The sequence below is a fragment of the Poecilia mexicana genome, unplaced genomic scaffold (assembly GCF_051168715.1).
Source record: "Poecilia mexicana isolate PSO_F unplaced genomic scaffold, ASM5116871v1 scaffold_11, whole genome shotgun sequence".
In the NCBI taxonomy this organism is placed as follows: Eukaryota; Metazoa; Chordata; class Actinopteri; order Cyprinodontiformes; family Poeciliidae; genus Poecilia; species Poecilia mexicana.
The window spans coordinates 21,194,519-21,220,827 of NW_028263380.1; the positions used below are offsets into that span (position 1 = coordinate 21,194,519).

The 26,309-nt window shown below is 37.4% G+C and overlaps 5 protein-coding genes across 5 annotated transcripts; all 5 read left to right on the forward strand.

Moving 5' to 3' along the window:
- Nucleotides 1-21: 21 nt before the first annotated feature.
- LOC148156522 (uncharacterized) lies at nucleotides 22-7,028 on the forward strand. The gene is made up of 2 exons (XM_014984221.2): nucleotides 22-942; nucleotides 4,284-7,028. Exons 1-2 carry the CDS (start codon nucleotides 924-926, stop codon nucleotides 5,567-5,569), a joined length of 1,305 nt encoding a protein of 434 aa, XP_014839707.2. The 5' UTR covers nucleotides 22-923; the 3' UTR covers nucleotides 5,570-7,028.
- Nucleotides 7,029-8,531: 1,503 nt separating this feature from the next.
- Nucleotides 8,532-12,639, forward strand: LOC106916142 (uncharacterized). The gene is made up of 2 exons (XM_014984236.2): nucleotides 8,532-9,965; nucleotides 10,682-12,639. The coding sequence occupies exons 1-2, from the start codon at nucleotides 9,947-9,949 to the stop codon at nucleotides 11,935-11,937; spliced, it is 1,275 nt and encodes a 424-aa protein (XP_014839722.2). The 5' UTR covers nucleotides 8,532-9,946; the 3' UTR covers nucleotides 11,938-12,639.
- A 1,062-nt stretch (nucleotides 12,640-13,701) lies between these two features.
- Nucleotides 13,702-17,589, forward strand: LOC148156523 (uncharacterized). The gene is made up of 2 exons (XM_014984235.2): nucleotides 13,702-14,046; nucleotides 15,309-17,589. The coding sequence occupies exons 1-2, from the start codon at nucleotides 14,001-14,003 to the stop codon at nucleotides 16,556-16,558; spliced, it is 1,296 nt and encodes a 431-aa protein (XP_014839721.2). The 5' UTR covers nucleotides 13,702-14,000; the 3' UTR covers nucleotides 16,559-17,589.
- Nucleotides 17,590-18,595: 1,006 nt separating this feature from the next.
- LOC106916141 (uncharacterized) lies at nucleotides 18,596-21,944 on the forward strand. Its single transcript, XM_014984230.2, has 2 exons — nucleotides 18,596-18,969; nucleotides 20,203-21,944. The coding sequence occupies exons 1-2, from the start codon at nucleotides 18,924-18,926 to the stop codon at nucleotides 21,495-21,497; spliced, it is 1,341 nt and encodes a 446-aa protein (XP_014839716.2). The 5' UTR covers nucleotides 18,596-18,923; the 3' UTR covers nucleotides 21,498-21,944.
- A 472-nt stretch (nucleotides 21,945-22,416) lies between these two features.
- Nucleotides 22,417-26,124, forward strand: LOC106916134 (uncharacterized). The gene is made up of 3 exons (XM_014984209.2): nucleotides 22,417-22,766; nucleotides 23,514-24,425; nucleotides 24,596-26,124. Exons 1-3 carry the CDS (start codon nucleotides 22,742-22,744, stop codon nucleotides 25,276-25,278), a joined length of 1,620 nt encoding a protein of 539 aa, XP_014839695.2. The 5' UTR covers nucleotides 22,417-22,741; the 3' UTR covers nucleotides 25,279-26,124.
- The last annotated feature ends 185 nt before the right edge of the window (nucleotides 26,125-26,309 follow it).

The window sequence follows — 26,309 nt, forward strand, 5'->3', positions numbered from 1 at the left end:
TTGTAATTTTGTTTTTGCTTAGAGTCCGTCTATAACTCTGTTGTACCATGCTGCCTTCCACATATTTTAAAATAAATCTTTATTGCCACAATAGAAAGAGCAAAGTCAGAGAGGAGACATTAGAGGCCAGCAGCCAGATGATTCAGGGTCTCCTCAGGTAAGGAAATATTATAACTCTCTGAGAAAAAGATAAAGATCTAGCACAGGGAGTATATAATGTGGTCTACATTTAGACACTTTTTGAATCTTTTTTTTTCTGATCTCATTTGAACGCTGCATTAATTATTGCATTATAAAGGCAGCACATATTGGCTATTCAGTGGTTATCTTAATTTTGCTTTTGTTTATTTTCATGGTGTCACTTTCTGTGATGTATCTAATAACCCTGTTTGTCACTTCTATTTCATTTTGTGTGCCAAACTGCAGTGATGTTAATGCATTACTTGGTAATGTGCAAACCAACCCCATGATTTTGTAATGAGTAATCTAAAGTCACTGTGCGTTACTATTTTTGTCATTTTACCGTAGTAAATAACAGATACGTTACTTTCATCTTGAATATAATTAAATGTTCTTATGTAAGCTTAAAGTGCGGCTCAAATCGAGCTTTTATTTTGAAGCTCAATGTAACCCGACGAACAGCGGAAGTAGTTGTCTCCTAGGATTAAACGTTAGGCGAAGAATGTGTCTGTTCAGTCGGTTGTCGGAGGCGCCAACGTGTAAGATGATTTTTGTACTTTATTCTTAATTTCCTTCCAGTAGAGTTCGCTTAGCCTGATATCTAGAAGCCGACAGGAAAACAGTGAGTCAGAGACAGTTTGATCTAGAACAGACCGTTTATGTTTAAGGAGAGAAACGTTTCTGTTGTGATTTTGTGAAAACCTCAGAAAGCCTCAGCGTTGGAGGAAAGGCAACTGCCAAAGATGGCGGATTCAAAACATGGTGAGAAGCTGCACTCTGTTTGGTGATTATCTTCTGGTAAACCCGTTCTTTAATATTTTACTAACAACGGTGCTGGGACTTGAGCAACTTACAGTAATATAATTCCTCTCTGCAAGGCGAATATCCATCCCTCACTTTTTGACCATAAGCTGAAGCATGTTGTGCAACAACAAGGTGTGGTTTGGCTATGAATAACTATGAATAATTGTTTAGAGCTATTTTTAATAAAACTAAAATTTTAAATCAAAACTACCAAGTTGGAGCGCAACCTGAATATCAGGAAAATAATAGACAAAGAGTTCACACTGAATTACTGTCTATATTAATCTTTATCAGACTGTGGCCCGCGGGCGCCCCCTAGTGGTCCGCAAGGTACTGCATGTAAACGACCGTTCATTTGCCGTGACGTCAGCTCAAAGGTTTACGCTATAGCTACCATACCAATGATTATGGAAAAAAATGACAATGGATAAGTGGGTCACTCAAAAGAAAATCTGAAGAAACTGGTGAATATACCAGAATTAATTATATGATCAGAGGAATGTAAAATAGACCTGCTAATAGGCCTGTCACGATAACAAATTTTGCTGAGCGATTGTCTAAAAATTATTGCGATAAACGATAATACTGTTTCAAGACCGTTTGACACTGATTTAATGGAAATTACGTAATAATGCTTGCTATTTCCTGCCATAGATACACTTTATTTTCAGAAGAACACATAACACTGGAACTAATAAACTAAACAAAACAACCAAAATTAAAATGGATTCTCAGTCTCCGTTAAAAAACGTACTTGAATAAAACTAAACAACATGAAGCCAAAGTGGAAATAAATACTGCATTCAACCAAAAGAGTGCAGATTATGAAATCTGTATACCATATTGCCCTTCAGTAATCACGAGATTTAAATAGAGAAGATGGGCACATCCGACTACCTAATGCAGTAGTTCATACTACACGATTTTTTTGCCCCTATGTTCCCCTTACGAGAATCTTAGATCGTTGGCCGATCTAAGATTCTCGCTGGTGATTTCGTAACCATCATCCTGTAGTGTGATTTAGATCGTCGTGGCCGCTCCGATCTAAATCCTGGGTTTTCCCCGACTGGGAGCGTTAATGTGTCAGGTAGCCAATCAGAAAACGCAGACTCTCCTCTGCGCTTTCTGAGGGGAAATTACGGAGGGGAATCCCAAACAGCTGACACAGCGCACAACCCAAAATCCAGCGGACATCAGAGATGATATGTGGAAACAACATTAATATTTATTCAACATTTTGTGCAAAGAATATAGAAATGACAAGGAGAGGAGTTGGAGCCAAATTGCTACCACAGTTGATAAACCCGGTAAGTTTTCAGCTGTTCTTCGTTAACATGACATAAATAGGTTATAATGATTTTCATTCAGTCAGGACTTTACACTGATACTAGCCACATGCATCACAGGTAGATTCTAGTAAAGCATTGATTAATGCCTGATATTAAAATTAGTTAACTGGACTTGTAGCCCTTATTTTGTGCCCTTGTGGCTGGACACCACATGGCACGACGAACCCGATTAAACCGTTATACCTAGGATTTCAGTCGGCTAATGTGTCTCTCAGGTTTTGAAAATGGGCCGACAATGGGCCGACAACTCGTGTAGTGTGTGCTGGACATTACACTAAGGAAATGAGGAAGGGAAGGTCAGTGGAGAGCACCGGAGTTGAGCCTTTTTTCATTCAGTGTCATCAACAGAAAGAAAAAAAGGCAGGAAGAGACGATAAAGCCTATAATTAAAATGAGGTCGATGGGTTTAATTTATCATGCGATTAATTGATTTATTGCTTATCGCGGCAGGCCTAGCTCTAAGTGTAGGAAAATGTTCAGCTGTTTACTATCTTTGTTAGAACACAACAGAATCCACACTGGAGAAAAACCCTACAGCTGCTCTGTCTGTGACAAAACCTTTACACGGAGACAATCTTTGATACTGCACATGAGGATGCACAATGACGAAAAACCTTTCAGCTGCTCTGTTTGTGGTAAAACTTTTATTTCAAAAGCTAATTTAAAAAAACACGCAAAAATACACAAAGAGAAAATTTTTGATTCTTTAATGTCCTCAGAGAAAGATGGCCGTGATGAAAACTGGGAGGAGAGCAGCGATGTTCAGTCAGCTTTGGGGTCTGGGAAGAAGGCTTCTTAGTTTGCTTATGCCTTGGGCCGACCCTGGGAAAAATAACTCAAAACCACTAATATTTTCTCGCTCTCCATGTTGTCTTTGCACATAGACTCATTGCCATAGCAACTGACAACAACGTAACTTCATGTATCAGGATTCAGCACCAAAAACAAACATTACCCCACATAGAACAGAAGATTCAGTTTGTTACAGTTTCAGTTTTTAGGCTTGATGTGCATTGAGGGATTATTAATGAGTGGTTGTTGTGGTAGATTAGCCACCGCTGCTATTAGCCACTTAGCTAATTTAAACACCTGGTTTACTGATGATCTGTCAGTTTGTGTGTAGATCGCCTTTTCTATTTTTAAGCTGAAACAAAACACACCTTATTCCACAGCACATCTATTTAAGTTTGTCAATGTCGAGCATAACTGACCTACTTCCTGCTCCCTCGCTATTTTTTTTTCTTCTTTAAAACTTATTTCTCACCTTGTTGTCTAGTCATGTGTAGACAGTTCATAGCAAAATACTGCATCACTTTTAATATGAGCTTACATTTAAGTCTAGCAGAGAAATGGAGGTGGGAACTTGCGTGGGTGACATCATGCTGCAAGGGGTCTAGTTTAAAGTAACATTGGAGCTCAGTTAAGAATATCGTGATGTATATCGTGTCTCGTCATATGGCAAAAATATATCAGGATATTAGATTTTCCTCATATTGCCCAGCCCTACTTTAAAATCACAAGATATGCTCCACTATCACCATCCAGGTTTACTTCTGCAAACATGAAGCGCTCACTTCGTGTGACGTTACTGCGCCCTCTCCTGTGCATGCAGGGCAGTTTTAGGTTGTTTGCAGTTCACACAGGAGATGATACAAGTCGCACATATTTGGAAATGTGAATGACAGTGCAAAAAATAAAATCTGATTTAACAAAACATTGGAACTGAGCATTAAGGCGAACATAGCTGAAGTTCCACTTTCTGTATTCTCCAGAATTTTGCCATAAGTGAACATCAGGATAATCAAGTTTTACATTTTGTTAATCAAATCAGAATAGCCAATGTCTGCATCTTTAAGTACAGCTCTTTCTATACCCTTAAGCCTTATGTCAATATGACATTTGATATGAGAGCTGCTTCCTGTAATTTGTCTGTTTTTGTGTTTCCTGCAGACGTCCAGCAGCTGTTGGAGATCAAAAAGGAGGAGAAAGGGAGTTCCATCCTGGACCAGGAGGACCAGAAACCTCCACAGATTAAAGAGGAACAGGAAGAGAATGACATCACTGAGTTACCATTCAATCCTGTGAAAAGTGAAGATGAAGAGAAACCTCAGCTCCCAGGGCTTCATCACAGCCAAACCAAGGAAAATGGAGAACTTGTGGAACCAAAAACAGATCAATGTTTAAAATCGGATGCTGGAGATAAAACTTATGATTCTTCTTCAGAGTCCTCAGAGACGGACATCAGTGATGGAAACTGGGAGGAAAGCAGAGAAGCTCAGTCAGGTTTGGGGTCTGGAACAAAAAACACAGAACCAGTTTGTAAGAAAGGTAAAAAGTTACATCGCTGCTCTGAATGTAGTAAAACTTTTCTCCGCAAATACAGTTTGTTTGAACACGAAAGAATCCACACTGGAGAAAATCTTCACAACTGCTCTATATGTAACAAATCTTTTACTAGAAAAGCAAATCTAAACAGACACACTACAACCCACTCCAAGGAAAGACCTTACAGCTGCTCGCTTTGTGGCCGAAGCTTCAAATGTAGATTCTCCCTATCTTCACACATGAGCAGACATACTGGAGAAAGACCTTTCAGCTGCTCTGTCTGTAAAGCGGCTTTCTGGACTAAATTCAGTTTAGGGGAACACAAAAGAATCCACAACGCAGAGAAACCTTACAGCTGCTCTGTCTGTGACAAAACCTTTACATGGAGACAATCTTTGATACTGCACATGAGGATGCACAATGACGAAAAACCTTTCAGCTGCTCTGTTTGTGGTAAAACTTTCACTTCCAAAAGTATCTGTAAAGGCCATGCAAAAGTCCACACTCTGCATAGACCTTTCAAATGTCAGACTTGTAACTCGGCTTTTAAAAAGAAGAGCAATTTAATAGTTCATATGAGAATACACACTGGAGAGAAACGCTACACCTGCTCTGTCTGTGACCAAACATTTACATGGAGACGATCTTTGACACGACACCTGAAGAAGCACACTGAGGAAAAACCTTTCAGATGCTCTACTTGTGACAAAACTTTTATTTCAAAATCTAATTTAAAAAAGCACACAAAAATTCACATAGAGAAAACTTTTGATTCTTTAAAGTCCTCAGAAAAAGATGGAGGTGATGAAAACTGGGAGCAGAGCAGTGAACCTCAGTCAGCTTTGAGGTCTGGGATGAAAAATACAGATCCAGTTCATAAGAAATGTAAAAAGTTACATTGCTGCTCTTAGTGTTGGAAAATGTTCAGCAGTTTACTATATTTGGTAGAACACAACATAATTGACACTGGAGAAAAACCATTTAGTTGCTCTGTCTGTCACAAAACTTTAACATGGAAAACATCTATGACGCTGCACATGAAGATGCACCGTGAAGAGAAACCTTTCAGCTGCTCTGTTTGTGGTAAAACCTTTATTTCTAGTGGAAAGTTTAAAGATCACATATAAGTCCTCACTCTGCACAGACCTTTCAAATGTCAGACTTATAACTCGGCTTTAATAAAGAAGAACAGTTTCATGAATCATATGAGAATTCACAGTGGAGAGATGCGTTACATTCTCGGAATAAACTGAATTGATTGCCATGAAATTCAACATAAGACACAGTTCAAAATCAAGAACTGTGCACCTTTTTTACGAGAGTCTTGTACAATAACAAGGTGTCTTCAGTTGAGATTTATTTTTATTAATCCCAGAAGGAAAGTAAATGTAACTCGTATTGCACAATTTTCATGAAAGACTTGTACATACTGATGGCTCTGGGCAGGAAGCATCTAATTTAATATTTTTTTTCTGACACACCATTTTTACTTCCATTTTAAAATTACAGATGACTTTGACATGGGTCTTGCTAATATATAATGCATAATGTGGAAAAAAAAACCATCAACACTATTTTAAGCCTGTATTTATGTTTAAAATGACTTTTTAAAAAGTGCTTCAGTCAGTGTGTAATCAGTTTATAGAGACAGGAAACTGACGTCTATTTACTGAAAGAAAACTTGTTAAATATGTACAAAACTTGTTTCATCACAACAGTTCTGCTAAGGGAGTTTTCAGTGAAGATAAACTTAAATCTGGAAACTATTTTTGAATTGAACAAGTTCAACTTGATTTTTGTCAGACTTATTGTTTTACTTCAGTATGCTCCTGTGATTCTATTTTTTACTCTGTAGTTTTATTTTTATGCTTTTTTGCTGTATTTTGAACATTACACTCAGTTCTTTATTATTTTGAAGATTTTTTGTTATTGTTTATGTTTCTAACTACAATTTGTAAACTTCTGCATTTTGTATGAAACTGGGTAATAAAATGTACTTACTTTATGGTGGCGTCATTGGTAACCTCATAGGAACACATGATCTAATTTATTGAATAAAACTGTAACTGCGACTCCTGAGTACCTTTAAGATGCTTTAAATTTATAAAATAGACATTTTGAGCCACATCCCATGCCAGTAGGTGGCGGTAATGCTTAATGTTTCTGTAATGTAATGTTTCTTTCCAACCGCCAATAAAAATTAAGAAAAAAAAAACTTTTATTTTGAAGGTCCACGTGACCCGACGAATAGCGGAAGTAATTGTCTCCTAGCATCGAGTTTTGATTCCTTTCATTATTTTTAATGTACAATTTTCCTGTGTTGGCTTCCCGATTATATTACAATGCATCATTAAATCCACCGTGATTTTATATCAGTTGTGAAGTTTTGCTTTTCTTTAGTTTTATCTTTATTTCCTCCCCGCAGGTTTAGCCTAGCCTGTTCGCTGGAAGGAGACGGGGATGCAGCGAGTCAGAGAAAGTTTGATGATGCTGAGGAACGTTTCTATTTTCACTTTGTGAAAATCTCAGAAGGTCCCAGCGTCGGCGAGAAAACGATTAACAAATGGAGGAACCAGCACACGGTGAGTAGATGGACTCTCAGTTCGGTGGTGATTATCTTCTGCTTACACCGTTTACTAACAGTGATTCAGGCAATGCATGTGTGTTTGTGGAGCACATTTCAGCAACAAGACGACTGAAAGTGCTTTACATTATGAAAACATAAAGAGTACATCAGAGTGGCATAATAAAAACTAAAATGCATATTAGTGTTATAAATTGAACAATCATTGGCAACTGTAAGCAAATTGTGTTTTAGGCTTGATTTAATTAATCCAGGGTTTCAGTTTTCTGGAAATTTGTTCCACATTTATGGAGCATAAAAACTGAATGTTGCTTCTCTGGATTTGGTTCTGGTTCTGGTGACTCAGAATAGAGTAGAATATGGTTGATTTGTGGAACACATTTCAGCAGCAACACAATTCAAAGTACTTTGCATGATAAAAACATAAAAAATCTAAGTAAATAAAAGTTTAAATACACAATAAAATGAAGAATTAGTGTGGCATGGATCTTGTTGAAGAATTTTCTCATTGTTTATGATTCTAACAACAAACTGTGCAGGAGCAATATTTACCCGTTCAAACTTATGTATTCCTCAAAGTTATGTCACAAGTGAACATTAAAAAAAAAAAAAAAATCAAGTTTTAACTTTTAAGTCAGAATATTCCATGTCCGCATCTCAATACATCGTCAAAATAGTCTTTTCCCCACCCTGAGGCCCTGCATTTGATATGAGAGCCATTTCCTGTATGTTCTCTGTTTTTGTGTTTCCTGCAGACGTCCAGCAGCTCATGGGGATCAAAAAGGAGGAAAACTGGAGTCCCAAACCAGACCAGGAGGACCAGAAGCCTCCACAGATTAAAGAGGAGCAGCAGGAGAACGAGATCACCGAGTTACCATTCAATCCAGTTCCTGTGAAAAGTGAAGATGATGAAGAGAAACCTCAGTTCCCTGAGCTTCATCTCAGCCAAACTGAGAAAAACAGAGGCCTTGTGAGACCAGAACTAGATCAATGTTTAAAATCAGTTTGTAGCAAAGCCTTTACTTTAAAAACTAATTTAGAAAAGCACACAAAAATACATGGTTTTAAGACTAAAAACACTTTGGTAGAACACACAATAACTCACATTACTGAAAGGCCCTTTAGCTGCTCAGTCTGCAGCCAAAGCTTCAACTGCAAGTCACATCTATCTGCTCATATGTGTGGTAACACCGGAAACAAGCCTTACAGCTGCTTAGTCTGTGGAAAGACCTTTGCTTACCTTACGAGCCTAAAATGCCACCTGAGACGTCACACAGGAGGAAAACTGTAGAGCTGCTCCGTCTGTAAGGCGACGTTAAAAGTGGAAAAACATTCGAGAGCCACGCAAGAATAAATATGGAAGAAAACCCTCCAGCTGCACAGACTGAGGTCAAAGCTTCAGCCAGACTCTGATTTGAAGAATAAGCTTTCACTTTTCAGCTTCTCTTTAGAGGAAATAACCCTCCCAGGAAGACACTGGACCTTAAGCTGAAAAGAAGATGTGTAACTTTATTGTAATTGAAATTAAATATGATGACATGATTTGATTGTCTTGGTTTGAATTTAATCTTGACTCAGTTGGACCCAGTTTAAGGTAATTTTTTAAAGTAAAATCAAGAACATAATGGTCAGCCCAGAGCATCCTCTTGGTCTGACCAGAGTATAACAACAGAGTTTCTTTAATTCAAAAATATTTTATTAACCCCAGAGGGAAAGCAAATTGACTTTTTTAATCACTCCTGGAAAATTTAGGAAGATACAAGTCTTAAATATGGCAACTGCTATTTATGAATTGAAACAGCTCAACTTGAGTTTTTAATTATTTATTAGTTTTCTTTTAAAGGACCCAATGAAGTCCATTAAACGTTTTTGTGAGAAGACATTTTTTTTACTCCTTTCTTTCTTTTTTTGTCTTAATTTTGATGACTTTGGATGTAATCACATTCGTCTGAAGAATAAAAACTGAAATTAATTTAGAGAATAATTGCTCCCAAAAAATAAATTAAATGTTTATAATATAGGGCCATTCTAAGCTGCTGTGGATTAGTTTTTTACTCAGTAGTTTATTTTTCATGTTTCATTTATTTCAGTAATTTGATTCACAGAAAAACACATTGTACAGATGAAATACATTATGTTTTCAACCTTGATTTCTTTTATGATTTTTAGAACAATTAAAACATTTTAAAACTGAAATGTGGGTTTATTAAATAGCATGTTTTATACTTCCTTGAAGGTTATTTTCGAGAGGTATCTTTAATCAAACAAGCCTCGTAAGATTCTAGTTTATTGAATATAACTGTAAATCCAGCTCCTGCGTATCTTTGAAGTGCGGTTTAGATCGAGCTTTTATTCTGAAGGCCAAAATGACCTGACGAATAGCGGAAGTAGTTGTCTCCTAGCAGCAGAAGCTAGGCGAACGAAACCAGTGTAAAATGTAACCTTAGTCATTTTTATGAGAATATTTAAACGTATCAGTAAAGCCGATGTGATTTTACATCAGTTGTGGAGTTTTTATTTTATTTTTTAATAGTTTTATCTGAATTTCCTACCGGTAGTTTTAGCTTAGCTTGTTAGCTCGAAGCAGATAGGAAAACCGAGTCAGAGACAGTTTGATGGAGAACAGGCTGATTCTTATGATTATGGAGAGAAACGTTTCTGTTGTGTTTTTATTTCAAATAATTTCAGAAGACAACTAACGGAGATGGAGGAAGCAGTCTATAGTGAGTAGATGGACTATCAGTTTGACTGTGACTACCTTCGTCTATTCCCGTTTTTTTTTTTATTTTTTTTTTTTTTACATTTTACTAAAAGCCACACAGACAAAGCATGTTTATTTGTGGAGAACATTTCAGCAACAAGACGATTCAAAGTACTTTAAATCATTAAAATAAGTACATTACATTGACATAATACAGCTAAGTAAAGAGAGATTTGAATACAGACGAAAGTATTAGTGTTATAGATAGTGAAAGGCAACTGTAAACATGTTTTTAGCCTCCATTTAAAGGAACTCAGTGTTTCAGGGTTTTTACAGTTTTCTGGAAGTTTGTTATATTATCCACACATCAGTTTATAACATTAAATTCAAGCACATTTTTGTTGTGCTGCACATAAGATTATGCACAACTGCAGTGATATAAGACTCAATGCACCAACAATTGGGACTAATTTCCCTGCCAGTTTTAACTTCGGTCTCCATGTAGTGCGGGTGGATTGATGTATAACCTCTCCACTGTGGGATGATAAAGCCCTGGTTCTTTGTGATTCTGATCACTGATCTCTGACAATAGTTGTAGGTCACAATTGAACACCAGGATGATCAAGTTTTACATTTTGTTATCAGAATAGTTCATGCCTGCATTTTGACATACAATTTTACATTACATTGTTACTATGCTATTTATTTTGAGAGATGTGTCTTTTGTGTTTTTTGCAGACGTCCAGGATCTGATGGTGATCAAAGAGGAGAAGAACTGGAATCCCAAACCAGACCAGGAGGACCAGAAACCTCCACAGATTAAAGAGGAACAGGAGGAGAATGAGATCACTGAGTTTATATTCAATCCTGTGAAAAGTGAAGATGATGAAGAGAAACCTCAACTTCCAGAGCTTCATGGCAGCAAAACCAAGGAAAGCGAAGACTTTGTTTTACCAGAACCAAATCAACATTTAGAATCAGATGTTGAAGATAAAACTTATGACTCTTCTTCAGAGTCCTCAGAGACGGACATCAGTGATGGAAACTGGGAGGAGAGCAGTGAAGCTCAGTCAGGTTTGGGGTTGGGAATCAATAACACAGATTCAGTTTGTGAAAAAGGTAAAAAGTTACATCGCTGCTCTGAGTGCAGCAAAACGTTCAGCCGCAGACGATATTTATTAGAACACAAAAGAATCCACACTGGAGAAAAACCCTACAGCTGCTCTATCTGTGACAAAACCTTTACATGGAAACAATCTTTGACTCTACACATGAGGACGCACAGTGAAGAAAAACCTTTCAGCTGCTTTGTCTGTACCAAAGCTTTTACTTCCAAAGCTAATTTAAAAGAACATACAAAAGTCCACACTCAGCATAGGCCTTGCAGATGTCCTGTCTGTAACGCAGCTTTTAAAAGGAAGAACAATTTAATCGAACATATAAGAATCCACACTGGAGAGAAGCCTTACAGCTGTTCTGTCTGTAGCAAAGCGTTTACTTCTAAGGGAAATTTACAAAAGCACACAAAAATACACGCAGAAGAAAGACCTTACATATGTTCCATGTGCAATGCAGGTTTTAAGAGTAAAAACACTTTAGTAGAACACACAAGAACACACACTGGGGAGAAGCCTTTCAGCTGCTCGGTCTGCGGCCGAAGCTTCAGCTGTAGGTCACATCTAACTTTTCACATTAGAGGTCATACAGAAGAAAAACCTTACAGCTGCTCTGTCTGTAAGGCGGCTTTCAAAAGGAAACGCACTTTAGTGGAACACACAAGAACCCACACTGGAGAGAAACCTTACACTTGCTCAGTGTGTGGTAAGAGCTTCGCTCACTGTCTAAGTCTAACATGTCACATGAGACGTCACACAGGAGAAAAACCGTACAGCTGCTCCGTCTGTAAGGCATCATACATGTGGAAAAGTGCTTTTGTGAAACACACAAAAACCCACGAAGGGGAGCAACCTTTTAGCTCCACAGACTGTGGTTGAAGTGAAATGAAGCAGTGGGACAGACAAACACCTCTAACAAATGTTTTAAACTGATTCAGTGGACTGGAGGGAAGTGATTCAAAGTTAATCTCTCATGAATCCACCTGATTTTTTGTTGCTTCTGGAAAATTATGTCCTGAGAAGAATGAAGACTCGCAATTTAGTGAATCGTTGACAACTGAGCAATTTTTTTAATTGTATTTGTTTATGTGTAAAATTATGAGAAATGGGGCAAAGTTGTGAAGTATGCATTAACAAAACAAAATATTTTATTTAAAAGAAAATAACACAACAATCTCATTTCATGTTACTTTGTCAAGTGAAAGGAAAAGACGGGAGAAAGCTGTACCTGCTCTGGAGCAAGAAAAGCAATTGATAAACTCAGCCTTGTATTGGGACTCCTTGAAGTATATTTTAAATTTAATCTATTAAAAGAAAAATTCATTATGATTTTTTTTTACAAGTTCTTTTTTTGGTCTTATTCATGTAAACTTAATGCTAACACATTGCTTCTAAAGTCAAACTCTCTAATCATACTGTTCATGTGTATATTTCAACAGTTCCATTTAAATCAGCTACACAGATCATTATAACAAATGTTTCTTTACAAAAACTATTGGAAAATGTATTTAAGAGAAATCTCTGACTGCATGATAAATAAATTATTCACCCTCTTGGCCTCGAGATGGTGCTGTAATATCATCAGGTGTTACTGGTCTCCACTCTACCATCATTGGTTTGTTTGGGATTCCTCCTTATATAAACATTTTAGTTTTTCAAATGAAGCTAACTTTAGTTTCAGACTGTTTAAGAAAGTTGTGGACATTTTGTACATAGTGCATTTACTGATTAGGATTTTAGGTTTTTCAAATCTATTGAAAAGAAATCCAATAAAGTTTGTTCAATAGACAACCTGTCTTTAAAAATTACAGTTGGATAAAATTCATCCTATTTAAGTAGATATGAACTGGGCCTTTTGGGCTTTTTAAATGGATTAAGATAACATTTGTTGAGGATTTGTGCTATATGAATGTGACTGCATTGAATGAAATCAGACGATTATCAAAACAATAATTCATGAGGAGTAGAAAAGGAGGCTTCATGGACGCAGAGGAGGACCACAGAGAGAGGAAGAGGAAGTTCAAGCCAGCTCTCCCATCAGTCGTAATGTATCAGATCCCCAACTTCAACATCTAATCAGACATACATTTAAAGAAAAGCAGCAAAAGCAGACAAAGAGGATTAGCATAACTTGACAACAACATATGGTGTCATCCAGGATATGTTACTGTGGAATATCGTCTCCTCAATGGAGAAACGGAGCTGTTAACACGTCATGACTGTTATTCAGCAACAGTGCCTTCAGTCAGAGGCTTCTTCAGATTTGCTGCAAGACTGACAGCTACCAGAGATCCTTTCTGCCCAAAGCATCATCACCACAACTCTCTGAAGATGCTTGGATGATCAGAGTTAAGACAATATTTAATTTTTCTTTTGGATGAATGAAAAAATGTTTTAATTGAATTGAAACGGGTCATATTTATTAGCCTTTATCAAAGAAGCAGTTGGGGTCAAAAACGCTCCTTTCTATATTTTTTTAAGTTGACTCCCGTTAGACTCGGCCTCAACTGATGTGTCTGCGTATAATTATAGGTGGTCCATGTAACATTACGTGAAATGGAAAGTGTTTTAATTTATAATTCAGATCAAGCTTTTATTTTGAAGGCCAGTATGATCTGAAATCCAACGGAAGTGATTGCCTCCTAGCAACATGACCTCCGTCATCAACGTTTCGTTTACCCTCTTTTAATAAGTGAAAAATCGCAATTTAGTAGTCTTTCGAGTATAATATAAACATTTCACAGTATTCAAACTTTTTCACCGCTGATATGAGAGATTTTTAGTGTTAATTTTCCTCCCGGAAGTACTGGAAGCGTCGAGTGTTAGCTTAGCATGTTAGCCGGAAACGGACGGATTATTTTCTGAAGGAGTTTAACAAAAGTTTTAACTTAGATTGTGTGAAACCCTCAGAAGGTCTCGAGATTGAAGAAAACACAGAAGAGATGGAGGAACCGACCCAGCGTGAGGAGACGGACTTTAAGTGTGAAGGTGATGTTCTTCTTTACCGCTCTTTAAATGTTTACATGCCGCAGATGGCTGGTTTACTCCTTCAAAAACCAAAAAACTACCAGTTAACTTTAAAACTGAAATAAAGTAATGCTCACTATGAAGTCCAGACCTGGAATTGGATGCATAGATAAAATAATCGTTATAAAATCTAGATTTTAAAAAGTGTGCACACAGGTTAGTCCGGTTCCCCGAGTTGTTAAGCATGACTAAAGGAAAAATATCCCAACTTCCTTCATCTGGTTGTGCAATAACGTGAAAGTTCCTTCAGATCTTCAAAATTAGATCAGCTACAATGAATGTGTTTATTATGCAAAATAATCAAAAGTGGATAGTAAATAATTACATTTGCTCAATTACATTTATTTGAGTAACATTTTGTGAAAATAAATAAATTAATAAACTCTTAGAAGTAATTTTACTACACCATACTATTTACTTTTATTTGGGTAGTATTATTCTGAAGTATCACTACTCTCACTTGAGTGAAATGTCTGAATACTTTACTCACTGTAAGTAATGTCGCTTAATGAAAGATAAACATTTTAACTAATAATGCAGCAGATACGAAACTATTTGTTGAAGTGAGACCTCCTGTTTGTACACAAGCTTTGTCGTCATCGTTATTTATCTGCTGAGCCTTTCGTAGATCATGATGATACACTAAAAACTACATACTATCAATGGAAATACTTAACATATATAGATATATACTTCTTATCGGAAGTATTAGTTCCACTAGTTTATATTGAAAATATTTGATTAGAGAAATGGTACGTTCAGTCAGAGGCTTCTTCATATTCGCTGCAGCACAGACCTCTACAAGAGATCTCTCCTGTCAACAGCTATCACCATCTACAATAACTCTTTGATTAATTTTAATTAATTTGAGTTACAGCAACATTTAATTTCCCTTTGGGATCCATGAAGGATTTTTGAATTTGAATTTATACCTTTTGCATATTTGTTTGTAATTATGTTTTTGTATATTTCTTTCATTTTATTCTGTAAATATCAGAATTTTCACATAACTATGACATTACTTTCAAATATTAAACCAGATGTTATGATCAGTTACTTAAAGCCCAAGTTTCCTTTTTCTGAAATACTTTTTTACCTTTACTTTAATGACTTCTCTGATGGCTAAGTTTTACTTTTACTTGACTACAAATGGGTTGAAGTAGTGCTACTCTTACTGGAGTACAATTTTTGGGTACTGAATCCACCATGTTTGTTTCCTGCAGATGTCCAGCAGATGATGGAGACTAAAGAGGAGGAGAACTGGAGTCAGGACCAGGAGGACCCAAAACCTCCACAGATTAAAGAGGAGCAAGAGGAGAATGAAATCACTCAGTTGACGTTTGGTCCTGTTCCTGTGAAGAGTGAAGAAGATGAAGAGAAACCTCAGCTCTCAGAGCTTCATCACAGCCAAAATGAGAAAAACAGAGACTCTGTGAAACCAGAACCAGATGAACGTTTCAAATCAGACGACAGAGATTCAGATTCCTCTGAGACGGATGTAAGCGATGGAAACTGGGAGGAGAGCAATGAAGCTCAGTCAGGTTTGGGGTCTGGGTCAAATAAAACGCTTGGTGCTTCTGGGAAGACTAAAGATGATGAAGAGGAAGAGCTTCATCACAGCCAAACTGTGAAGAACAAAAACTCTGTGGAACCAAATGAATGTTCAAAATCAGATGATGAAGATGAAACTTCTGATTCTTCTTCAGTGTCTTCAGAGACGGATGCCAGTGATGGAAACTGGGAGGAGAGCGGTGAAGCTCAGTCAGGTTTAAACTCCACGACCAACAGGGAGTCCTCTGGTCGTTTCAGCTGCTCTGAATGTAGTAAAACCTTCACTCGCAGACAGTATTTATCAGAACACCAGAGAATCCACACAGGAGTGAAACCCTTCAGCTGCTCCGTCTGCAGCAGAGCTTTTAGATGGAAAAATGGATTAGTGCGACACATGAAGTCCCACAGTGGAGAAAAACCTTTTAGCTGCTCAGACTGCGACAAAACCTTTTCTTCTAAGAAGAATTTGATGGAACACACAAAGGTTCACTCAGGGGAAAAACCTTTCACCTGCTCTGTCTGTAATGCATCTTTTAAGAGAGCACACACCTTAAAGGAGCACAAAACAACCCACACTGGAGAGAAACCTTACAAGTGCTCGATCTGCAACCAAAGCTTCAGGTACCGGTCCTATCTAATCGTTCACGTCAGAAATCACAAAGAAGAAAAACCGTTCAGCTGTCCCACCTGTAAAGCAACGTTCAAACGGAAACTCACTTTAGAGGAACACATCAGAACCCACACTGGAGAGAAACCTTACAGCTGCACGCTGTGCAGTAACAGCTATGTCCGCTACATAAGCCTGTCTCGTCACATGAGGACACACACAGGAGAGAAACCATACAGCTGCTCCACCTGTCAGGCCACGTTCAGGTGGAGACAAGCGTTCGTGGCCCACACAAAGATCCATCCAGTAGAATAACTTTTTACCTGCTCAGGGCGTTTTAGTCCCATCTGGGCCTCTCAAAACACAATCAGGGCTTCTTTAATCTGTTGGTTGAAATATTGTATTTTTATTGTTGGGGCATTTAATGTTCATGTATGCTGTGCTGAGAAGCCAATGGCAGCTTACCTTTTAACCATGATGATGTTGATACTGTTTAAGCTGATGGGTACCTCTTTTTAACTTAGTTGTGTGGTTTATTGATCATGAGCCTGTTTTATTTGATGTTTTTATTCTACCTAAGTTGACATTGCTGCCGTTCAATATTGCTTATTTTAACTCTTTCACTTCCCTGTTGATTTTAATTGCAGCTAGAAGCTCACAGAAGAGTTTAAGTTATGGTTTTACGTAATCTTCCAAACTGTTTTGGACTCCATGGCCCTTCTTTAAGATTCAGCACCTCAAACACTATCCACCTTTCCACCATTTTTTGTCTACCTCAAAACACAGAAATGTAACAATTTTACCTTACATGGCTGGAAAAAAATGGGCCAACATGAGTCAATAAAACAGAAAATATTAAACTCAGCAACTTGTATGATAAGTTTCTTACAAAAAATCATGTTTGGTCACTATAGGTCAGTTCAACAGAAACTTGCTTCTGTTATTTAAAGTATTAAGTGGAAGATGAGAGGATAAAATCCTAATATGCAGAGAGGGACGGCAGGCTGAACTTGTTCATTTGGTCCAAAAGCTGAGGAGGAAAAGACTCAAAAACTGCAGCTGAGTAACTAGCACTCAGCTTCTATGCACCGCATATCTGGAGCAAACTTCCAGAAAACTATGAAACAGCCGAAACACCGCGTTCCTTTAAATCAAGATTAAAAAAGGAGAGATGTATTATGTTAACGATGGCACTTGAAAAATGTAAAGTCTGTTTTTGGTTTTCAAAACTGTTGGGTGTATGATGTGTTTATTATGGGTTTTATGTTTTCATGATGTAAAGCACTTTGAACTGCTGTGCTGCTGCAATGTGCTCTACAAATAAACTTTATTGATTACGTTGTGAATACAGCGTCTTCTGTATGAGGTGGTTTATAAAAACCACCTCATTGTTTTACTGTTAAAATGTACCCAGTGTAGACATGAAAAAGTAATCTAAATTTGCCTCCATCCAAAACTGAGCTGACAGTTTCTTACTTTGTGTCAGTATAATTGCATTTATTTAAGTAAATCTGCTATACAGATATAACTTCAGTCAATTAAAAAAAAAACGGTAAATAAAAATCAAATAAGTCAAAAAGATATGACATCAGTAAAAACAACCTGAGAATACCATGAAGAGTAAAATAAGTTTAAGTGTGTTTACTTTACTTTGACTAGGCCCATCATGTCTCATTCTTTTTAAACTGACCAACATTGTTGTACTTTGACCTGAATCTATATTATAAATCTCACACTAATTGGACACTTCTGATCCTCTGGTCCTCGCAGGCTTCAGACCCATTAAATAAATTAGATTATTGAAAAGTGAATTTATTTTACTGATAAATTTATTTAATATTTAGATACATACCTTAAAATTTTAATTAGGAAACCAATTCCTTTACATATATTTGCTGTTAAAATTTTAAATATGATTTACATTTTTATTTTAGTTATTTCATTAACTAATTCACCAATTAGAAAACATTATATAGATTAATAACAGATATTGATGTTTTCAAGCGTTTACTTCTTTAAGTGTGATAATTTTCTGCTTACATGAAAACATTGCATTTAAGATTATAATACATCAGAGCAATAGAAAAATATTTCAATAGAGAAATGTGGCCTTAATGAAACATAACCGAGTGAAGGTTATTTTCAAAATTAAATTTTAATTTGACAAATGAATCGTATATTTTAATGTATTGAATAAGACTGTGGAGAATGTTTACTTTGTTTCATTACATTCTCTTTAAACTGGCCCAAAATTTTATACTCTTGTCTGACATAAATCTATATCATACATGTATATGTAGTTCGTAGCTACCTTTATTTTGAAGGAAGAAATAACTACCGGAAGTCCCAGAAGCTATGTAAACAATGTGCAGCTTATTTAGGGTCTCTCGTGAATCGGCGTTGGACCAATCGGCGGCATATCTTAACTATGCCTTGTTTACGTTATTCATTGTTTCATCTTCTTTGTGAAGTTTTGTTTGAGCTGAATTTTCCTCCCGGAAATAACGGAAACGTCGAGTGTTAGCTTAGCCTGTTAGCTCTACACAGATAGTATTACAGAGCGCAGCGAGTCAGAGACTGATGGACAACAGACTGTGTTTCTGAAGGAGTTTATGGAGAGCATAGTTTCTGCTGTGATTGTGTGAAAACCTCAGCTTTGGATAAAATACGACTCACAGAGATGGAGGAAACGACAGACAGTCAGCAGATGGACTCTGACTGTGATGGTGATTATCTTCTTCTACGGCTCTTTAAATGTTTGCATGCCACCAATGAAAACAGCACAAATGGAAAACATGATTTTCCACTGAGACGAAACGCTCAGAGTGAAGTCATAAGCTGGACCTGGATGCATAAATTAAATAAACTAATAAAACATTGATTAGGCAGTAAAGATGACTAAATCAGTTTTAGATCCAATTTTAAAACATCACTATGACTAGAAAAAAACAATCACACATTTTTACATTGACTTTCTTTCTAAGATTAATCAAAATAAGTGATTTACTTGTAGCCTGTTATCAGAGAAATGTATTAATATTCTTGCCAGATTTAATGTTGAAATGACCTAAAAGTCTCCCAAAAGTGGAGTATAATTTAATATACAAAAATTAACACTCTTTGACCATTTTTAAGCATAACTGCTTCTGAATAAACAAATGAAACATAATACAACTAATCTATTTTATTAGTGTAAGAAAAGGTAACTAAAGCTGCAGCATGTAATTTATTTCTTTTACATATTGTTACCATGTCGTGACAGTATATGAGATAGATAATCAATTTCTTGCTTAGTATCTATTGCCATCTGAAGAAATGCAGCGCTCCTGACCAAAAACAACCAATCAAAATCAGGAGGAGGGTCTTAGTGCTGTCAATCATCCTCAGGTACTTGGTGATCAATCTACTAATGGTGAAGAAACAACTTATAGTTTCAGGAAAACCGTCTATCTGCTGTCATCGGTGGCTATGCTAACTAGCTTTAATATTCACGACAGGTTCTATTAGCTTCAGCGTAGCAGACAGCAAAGGAGAGGGACATTAGCAGCACCACACAGATGGTGATTGACAGCGCTAAGACCCTCCTCCTGGTTCTGATTGGTTGTTTCTAGTTAGCACAGGGAGAAAGCAAAGACAATTTTTTTAAAGATTATCTGTCTCATGCTATAGTGTTGTGACCTAGTGATAGTTTCAACAAATATGTTAAAAATGTTTTTTTTTAGGTTACATTCTGCAGCTTTAACTGCATTCACCTTTGTAAGAAGTGACCAGGATTCTAATAGCAGAATATTGCAGGTATCATGCTACATTGAAACCAAAGGTGACATATTGGTGGTTTGATCAGTAACATAATTAACCATGATGGGGAAAAAAAGCTCCTCTTCAGAACTTCAAAACTAGAGTAGTTGTGGAATGGGAGGTTGAAAGCCGTTTCCTGTAACTTGCTTTGTTTTTTGCAGATGTCCAGAAGGTGGTGGTGATCAAAGAGGAGCTTCCTGCTGAGGAGGAGATCTGGAGTCCCAGACTGGATCAGGAGGAAAAGAAGCATCCGCAGATTAAAGAGGAGCGGGACGAGAACGAGATTATAAAGTTTACATTCAATCCTCTCAATGTGAAGAGTGAAGATGGAGAGAAACCGCTGCTCTTAGAGCTTCATCACAACCAAACTGAGGAGAACAGAGACTCTGTTGGACCAGAACCAGAACAATATGTAGAATCAGATGTTGAAGATAAAAATGTAGGTTTGTCTTCAGATTCCTCAGAGATGGACGTCAGTAATGAAAACTGGGAGAAAAGCAGTGAAACTCAGTCAGGTTTTGGATCTGGGAAAATTAAAAAAGTTCTCTTTGGTGAAAGAGGTTTTAGTCCTGGTCCTCTGGAGAGTGAAGATGATGAAGAGAAAGCTCAGCTCACAGTGCTTAATCATGACAAAACTGAGGAGAACAGAGACTTTGTAGAACCAGATGAATGTTTAGAATCAGATCCTGAAGACAAAATTTCTGCTTCAGAGACAGACGTCAGTGATGGTAACTGGGAGGAGAGTGTTCAAACTCAATCAGTGACCAACAGGGAGTCCTCTGGTCGTTTCAGCTGCTCTGAATGTAGTAAAACCTTCACTCGCAGACGATATTTATCAGAACACCAGAGAATCCACACAGGAGTGAAACCCTTCAGCTGCTCCGTCTGCAGCAGAGCTTTTAGATGGAAAAATGGATTAGTGCGACACATGAAGTCCCACAGTGGAGAAAAACCTTTTAGCTGCTCAGACTGCGACAAAACCTTTTCTTCTAAGAAGAATTTGATGGAACACACAAAGGTTCACTCAGGGGAAAAACCTTACACTTGTTCCATCTGTAACACATCTTTTAAGAGAGCACACACTTTGAAAGACCACATCAGAACGCACACTGGAGAGAGACCCCACAAGTGCTCAATCTGCAACCAAAGCTTCAGGTACCGGTCCTATCTAGTTGTTCATATAAGAGGTCACGCAGAAGAAAAACCGTTCAGCTGTCCCACCTGTAAAGCAACGTTCAAACGGAAACTCACTTTAGAGGAACACATCAGAACCCACACTGGAGAGAAACCTTACAGCTGCTCACTGTGCAGTAAAAGCTATGTCCGCTATATAAGCCTGTCTCGTCACATGAGGTGTCACACAGGAGAGAAACCGTACAGCTGCTCCACCTGTCAGGCCACGTTCAGATGGAGACATGCCTTCGTGAATCACACAAAGATCCATCCAGCGATATAATCTCTCAGCTGCAAAGCTTCAGTCGGTCTCTAACATTGGGGAGGAGAAAAACGAAGAACACTTTCCAGCTGGTCTGTTAGTAAAACAGCATTTCAAAGAACCTAAACTCTGTAGGATGACATTGAAAGTAAATATAAAGAGAAGCTGTTCAACTTTAACATTTTTTGTACATAAACCTAGTTGTAACATTATAGTTGTATTGCAATTAATTAAATTGTTACAGTTTATTTAAGTGAACTGGCGCCACTTAAATAAACTGAATTGTTCTTACAGTTCTGCAGCTAACGAAAGTCTGCTGAGATGTTTGGAGATCTTCCAGGGATCAAACTCATATTAGTTAGTAAAAATCACTGATGCAGAAGGGAAAACACATCTACTATATGTGTCATCTTTGACTTAGCTGTATGTATTAAATATATAGCCTACAATAAACATTTGTGTTCTGAATCTCATGTTTGATTTTAAGAGCATAAAACATTTTCAGATTTGACATTTTCTAGACCCAGTAAAATATTTCCATGAATAAAGTTCCAGTAATAGTGGGCTGAAGATCACAGGGTGAAAATTCAGACTAGATGTTTCTTTTATATATATATATATATATATATATATATATATATATATATATATATATATATATATATATATATATATATATATATATATATATATATATATATATATATATATAATGTATTTATTTTTTATTATTATTATTATTATTATTATTATACTTCATAAAAAAACCTAAACATTTTAATAGATAAATGTGGGTTGAATTATAAGTACGTACCCGTTTAAAAGTTATTTTGGAAAGATACTTTTAATCGGACCCAGCGCGAAATCAGAACACACATTATTCTAACTGTAAATGCAGCCGTTGACGCACAAGCTTTTAGTTTGAAGGACTCGATCACTACCGGAAGTGACGGTAGCTATTTAAACAAATCGGAGCTCATTCAGCAAGTCTTGCGAATCGGTGTTGAACCACCCTTTGGCGTGTCCGAAAATATACTTATAATGTGTTTATGTTGTTTTTATTCTCCTCGTGAAGTTTGGTTTTATCTGATTTTTTTTCTCTCTCCCGGAAGCAGCAGAAGCGCGTAGAGTTAGCCTAGCCTAGCCTGCGAACTGGAAACAGTGAGTCAGACACATTGATGAAGAACAGATTCATTTTCTGATGAAGGTTAGGTGGAGAAGGGTCTCAGAAGGTCTCAGCGTCGGAGAAAAGACAATTAACAGAGATGGAGGAACCGACACGCAGTGACGGTAAAACTACATATCTCTGACTGGAAATACTAGAAAATATCACTGAGTTGATTAACAGGACTTTTAGATTGAATTCAGAAGCACTAAACTAGATTTTTGAAATGATCGCCAAGTAGTTAAAATAATAATAAAAGAAGAGCTTCCGCATTTTAAAATCTGGCATCTTAATGTAAAAAGTAAACGGGTTGAATTTATTGAGTGCTTTTGTAATCATACTGAGCACTAAAAGCGGTTTTAAAGAGCCACATTCACCGAGCTTCACTCCCAAACTGCACCAATATGCACACTGATGGGCTTTGGTGCCAGTAGGTTTCCTTTTTTCTAATGTAAATATATTTTATTGTCCCACCAGTGGTGAAAATCAGGTGCAACAGCAGCCAGTTAAAATAAGATGCGTGTTTTCACACAAAGGTAAAAAAAAAAGAAATTAGAATAAGAGTCTACAGTAAGGACAAATTTACAATATTAGACAAGTAATAAAGCACAACTATAAAGTTAAGATTATGCATCCAATTATTGTTTTTAAAATTCAACACAAAATAAATTAATATGACATTCATTCATATCACGACTGCAGCGGCAACAATGTGTGATGTCACTGGAATGACATCCATCCATCCATTGTTCATGTGTATGTTTTTCATGTGTAAAATAATGAATATATATTTTTGCCAAATAACTACAAACTGATTGCTGCCACTTTTGGGTCTGTTTTCTTAAACCTTTCGCTGTTTGTGTTTCCCACAGATGTCCAGCAGGACGACCTACAGATTAAACAGGAACAGGATGAGGCTGAGGTCACAGAGTTTGTATTCAATCCTGTTAAAAATGAAGATCAGGAAGACCTTTCTCAGTCTTTGGAGCTTTATCACATCCAGACTGAGAACAGGAACCCGGTGGGACCAGAATCGCTCTCATCTAAACCTCCAGAGGCTTCAGAGGAAAACTGCAGAGAGAGCAGTGGATCTTCATTAGGTGATATGAGTGCGAAAAAGGTCTACAGCTGCTCCGAATGTGGGAAAACCTTCAACAGCCGACCATGTCTGGTAAGACACCACAGAATCCACTCTGAAGAAAAGCCCTTCAGTTGCTCCTTCTGTGACCAGAAGTTCAGCAGGAGGGAAAGCGTAACTCGCCACATGAGGTGTCACACTGAGGAAAAACCTTTCGGCTGCTCAGTTTGTGAACAAAAGTTCAGCCGAAAGGAGAGTCTGACGTATCACATGACCTACCACACTAAAGAAAAACCTCACAGCTGCTCCATCTGTAACAAAGCTTTCACTTCAAAACGAAATCTGATGGAGCACGGGAGAATCCACACGGATGAAAGGCCGTTCAGCTGCTCTATCTGTAAGGCTACTTTCAAGCGGAAATACACACTGGTGGAGCACACTAGAAGCCACACCGGACAGAAACCGTACAGATGCTCACTGTGCGGCCAGAGCTTCAGTCATGGGATCAGCCTGACCCGTCACATGAGGTGTCACACGGGACAGAAACCCTACAGTTGTCCCATCTGTAAGGCTGCTTTCAAACTCAAGAACGCCTTGACGGAGCACACCAGGATTCACACTGGAGAGAAACCATTCAGCTGCACTGTCTGTAAGGCTGCGTTCAGGAGGAACCAGGACGTTGTGAAGCACACCAAGATCCATGCAGGTTTTTCTTTTTCTTTCTTTTCTTCTTACTCGTTCTTTCTGGCTTTCTTTCTTTCCTTCTTGCAGTAAATTCTGATGTCAATGTATATTAATTGAAAAAATAAATGTGTTAACATTAAAAATAAGCATTTTCTTTCATTTTCTTCTCTTTTCTTTTCCTTGTTTCTACAGGTGTCCAGCAGCTGTTGGTGATTAAAGTGGAGCCTTTGCATCAGGAGAGCAGCTCTAGTCCCAAACTGGTCCAGGAACAGCCTAACCCTCAACAGATTAAGGAGGAAACGGAGGAGGCTGAGATTACCGAGCTCAGATTACCTGCCATCCCTGTGAAGAGCAGAGATGTTAAAAACAAATCTCTGTTGTCACAAATTCATCCCAGTCAAGCTGAGGAGAGCATAGACTCTGTGAGCCTGGAGCCGAGTCTAGATCAGCATTTAGAGTCATCCTGCGATAAGGAGCCGGGTTTAGACTCTCTGCAGAACGGCCCAGTTAGTGAAACTGCCTGCGAGAGCGGCAAGAAGCTCCACAGGTGCTCCGAGTGCGGTAAAATTTTTAACCATCGGGCAGATCTGTTGAGACACAACCGAGTCCACACAGGAGAGCGACCCTTCGAATGTTCAGTTTGTAACGCAGCGTTTAGAAGAAAATACACGCTAGCAGAGCACATGAGGACACACACCGGAGAGAAACCGTACAGCTGCTCCCTTTGTGAGCAAAGCTTTGGCCGCAAGTCCAGTCTCACCTGCCACATGAGCTGTCACAGCGCAGAAAAACCTCTCCAATGTTCACTTTGTGAGGCCAAGTTTAGGGATAAACAAGATCTTGTTGAACACACAAAGACCCACACAGGCACTTAACTGTTGGGTTCTACAGTTCGGGGTCAAAGGTTCACGTGGTTGCATGCAGTGCACGCTCAAAGAAGAAATTTCAGTTCTGTTTGTAAAAACACAAGAGGCAGAGATGAGCAGTTATCACAAGGATTCTGATTTATCAACAGTAAACTAATTTATTATGAATAAAAACTGCAAACCCAGATTCACTCTTGGTTTCATAACAGCAGAAACTGAATCAGAATTTATGAAAATATCCTCTGTTGCCATGTTTTAACAGTAATCCTGTTAAAAAAATGAACAAGTTTCATGTTTCTGAATTAAAATGTTTTCTTTTTCTTTCATTGGTGTGATGTAATAATGTAATGTTGAATATGTATTTTGTTGGGCTATAAGCAGAAAATTGCCATAATAGAAATAAATATGGAAGAGGTTAAAGTCACTGAAAATGACTTTTCTCAGATTTTTCCACAGAATTCACTTTTTTCTTAGAATTGCGACTTTTTTCTATATTTCTGACTTTCTTAGAACTTTTAGTTTTTCTTAGAATTCTGTTTATTGAAAATTTTGACTTAGAATTTTTACTTTATTCCTCAGAATTCTGGCATTTTTTTCTTGCTATTTTTCTTAAAATGCTTTTTTTTAGAATTCTGACTTCAGAAACATGAGTTGTGTCGAAATAGAGCCAACTTTCTGGAAGAAAATGTCAGATTTATGTGATTTTGTTTTTGTGTTTCAGAGGAAGTCAGAATTCTGAGGGAAACTTTTTTTTCAGTGGCCATAATCCTCTTTCATAAAGACTTGAAAACATCAGTTGATGTGTAATTAATCTAAATGATGTTTCACTTTGTGAATAAAAAATGAACTTATCAATGGTATCCTAATTTATTGATATATGTATTTACTTATGTTAGTGGGGACCTTACTTGAATGTCCTAAGTTTCCTCAGGTTGAGAATTTTTTTTTATATTAATTTGTTTCCAGCCAAATAAGAAAAAGATCTAAAGAATATATCTTTGGTGCTTTTTAATAACATCTCTCCACTTACAGAGTGGTGC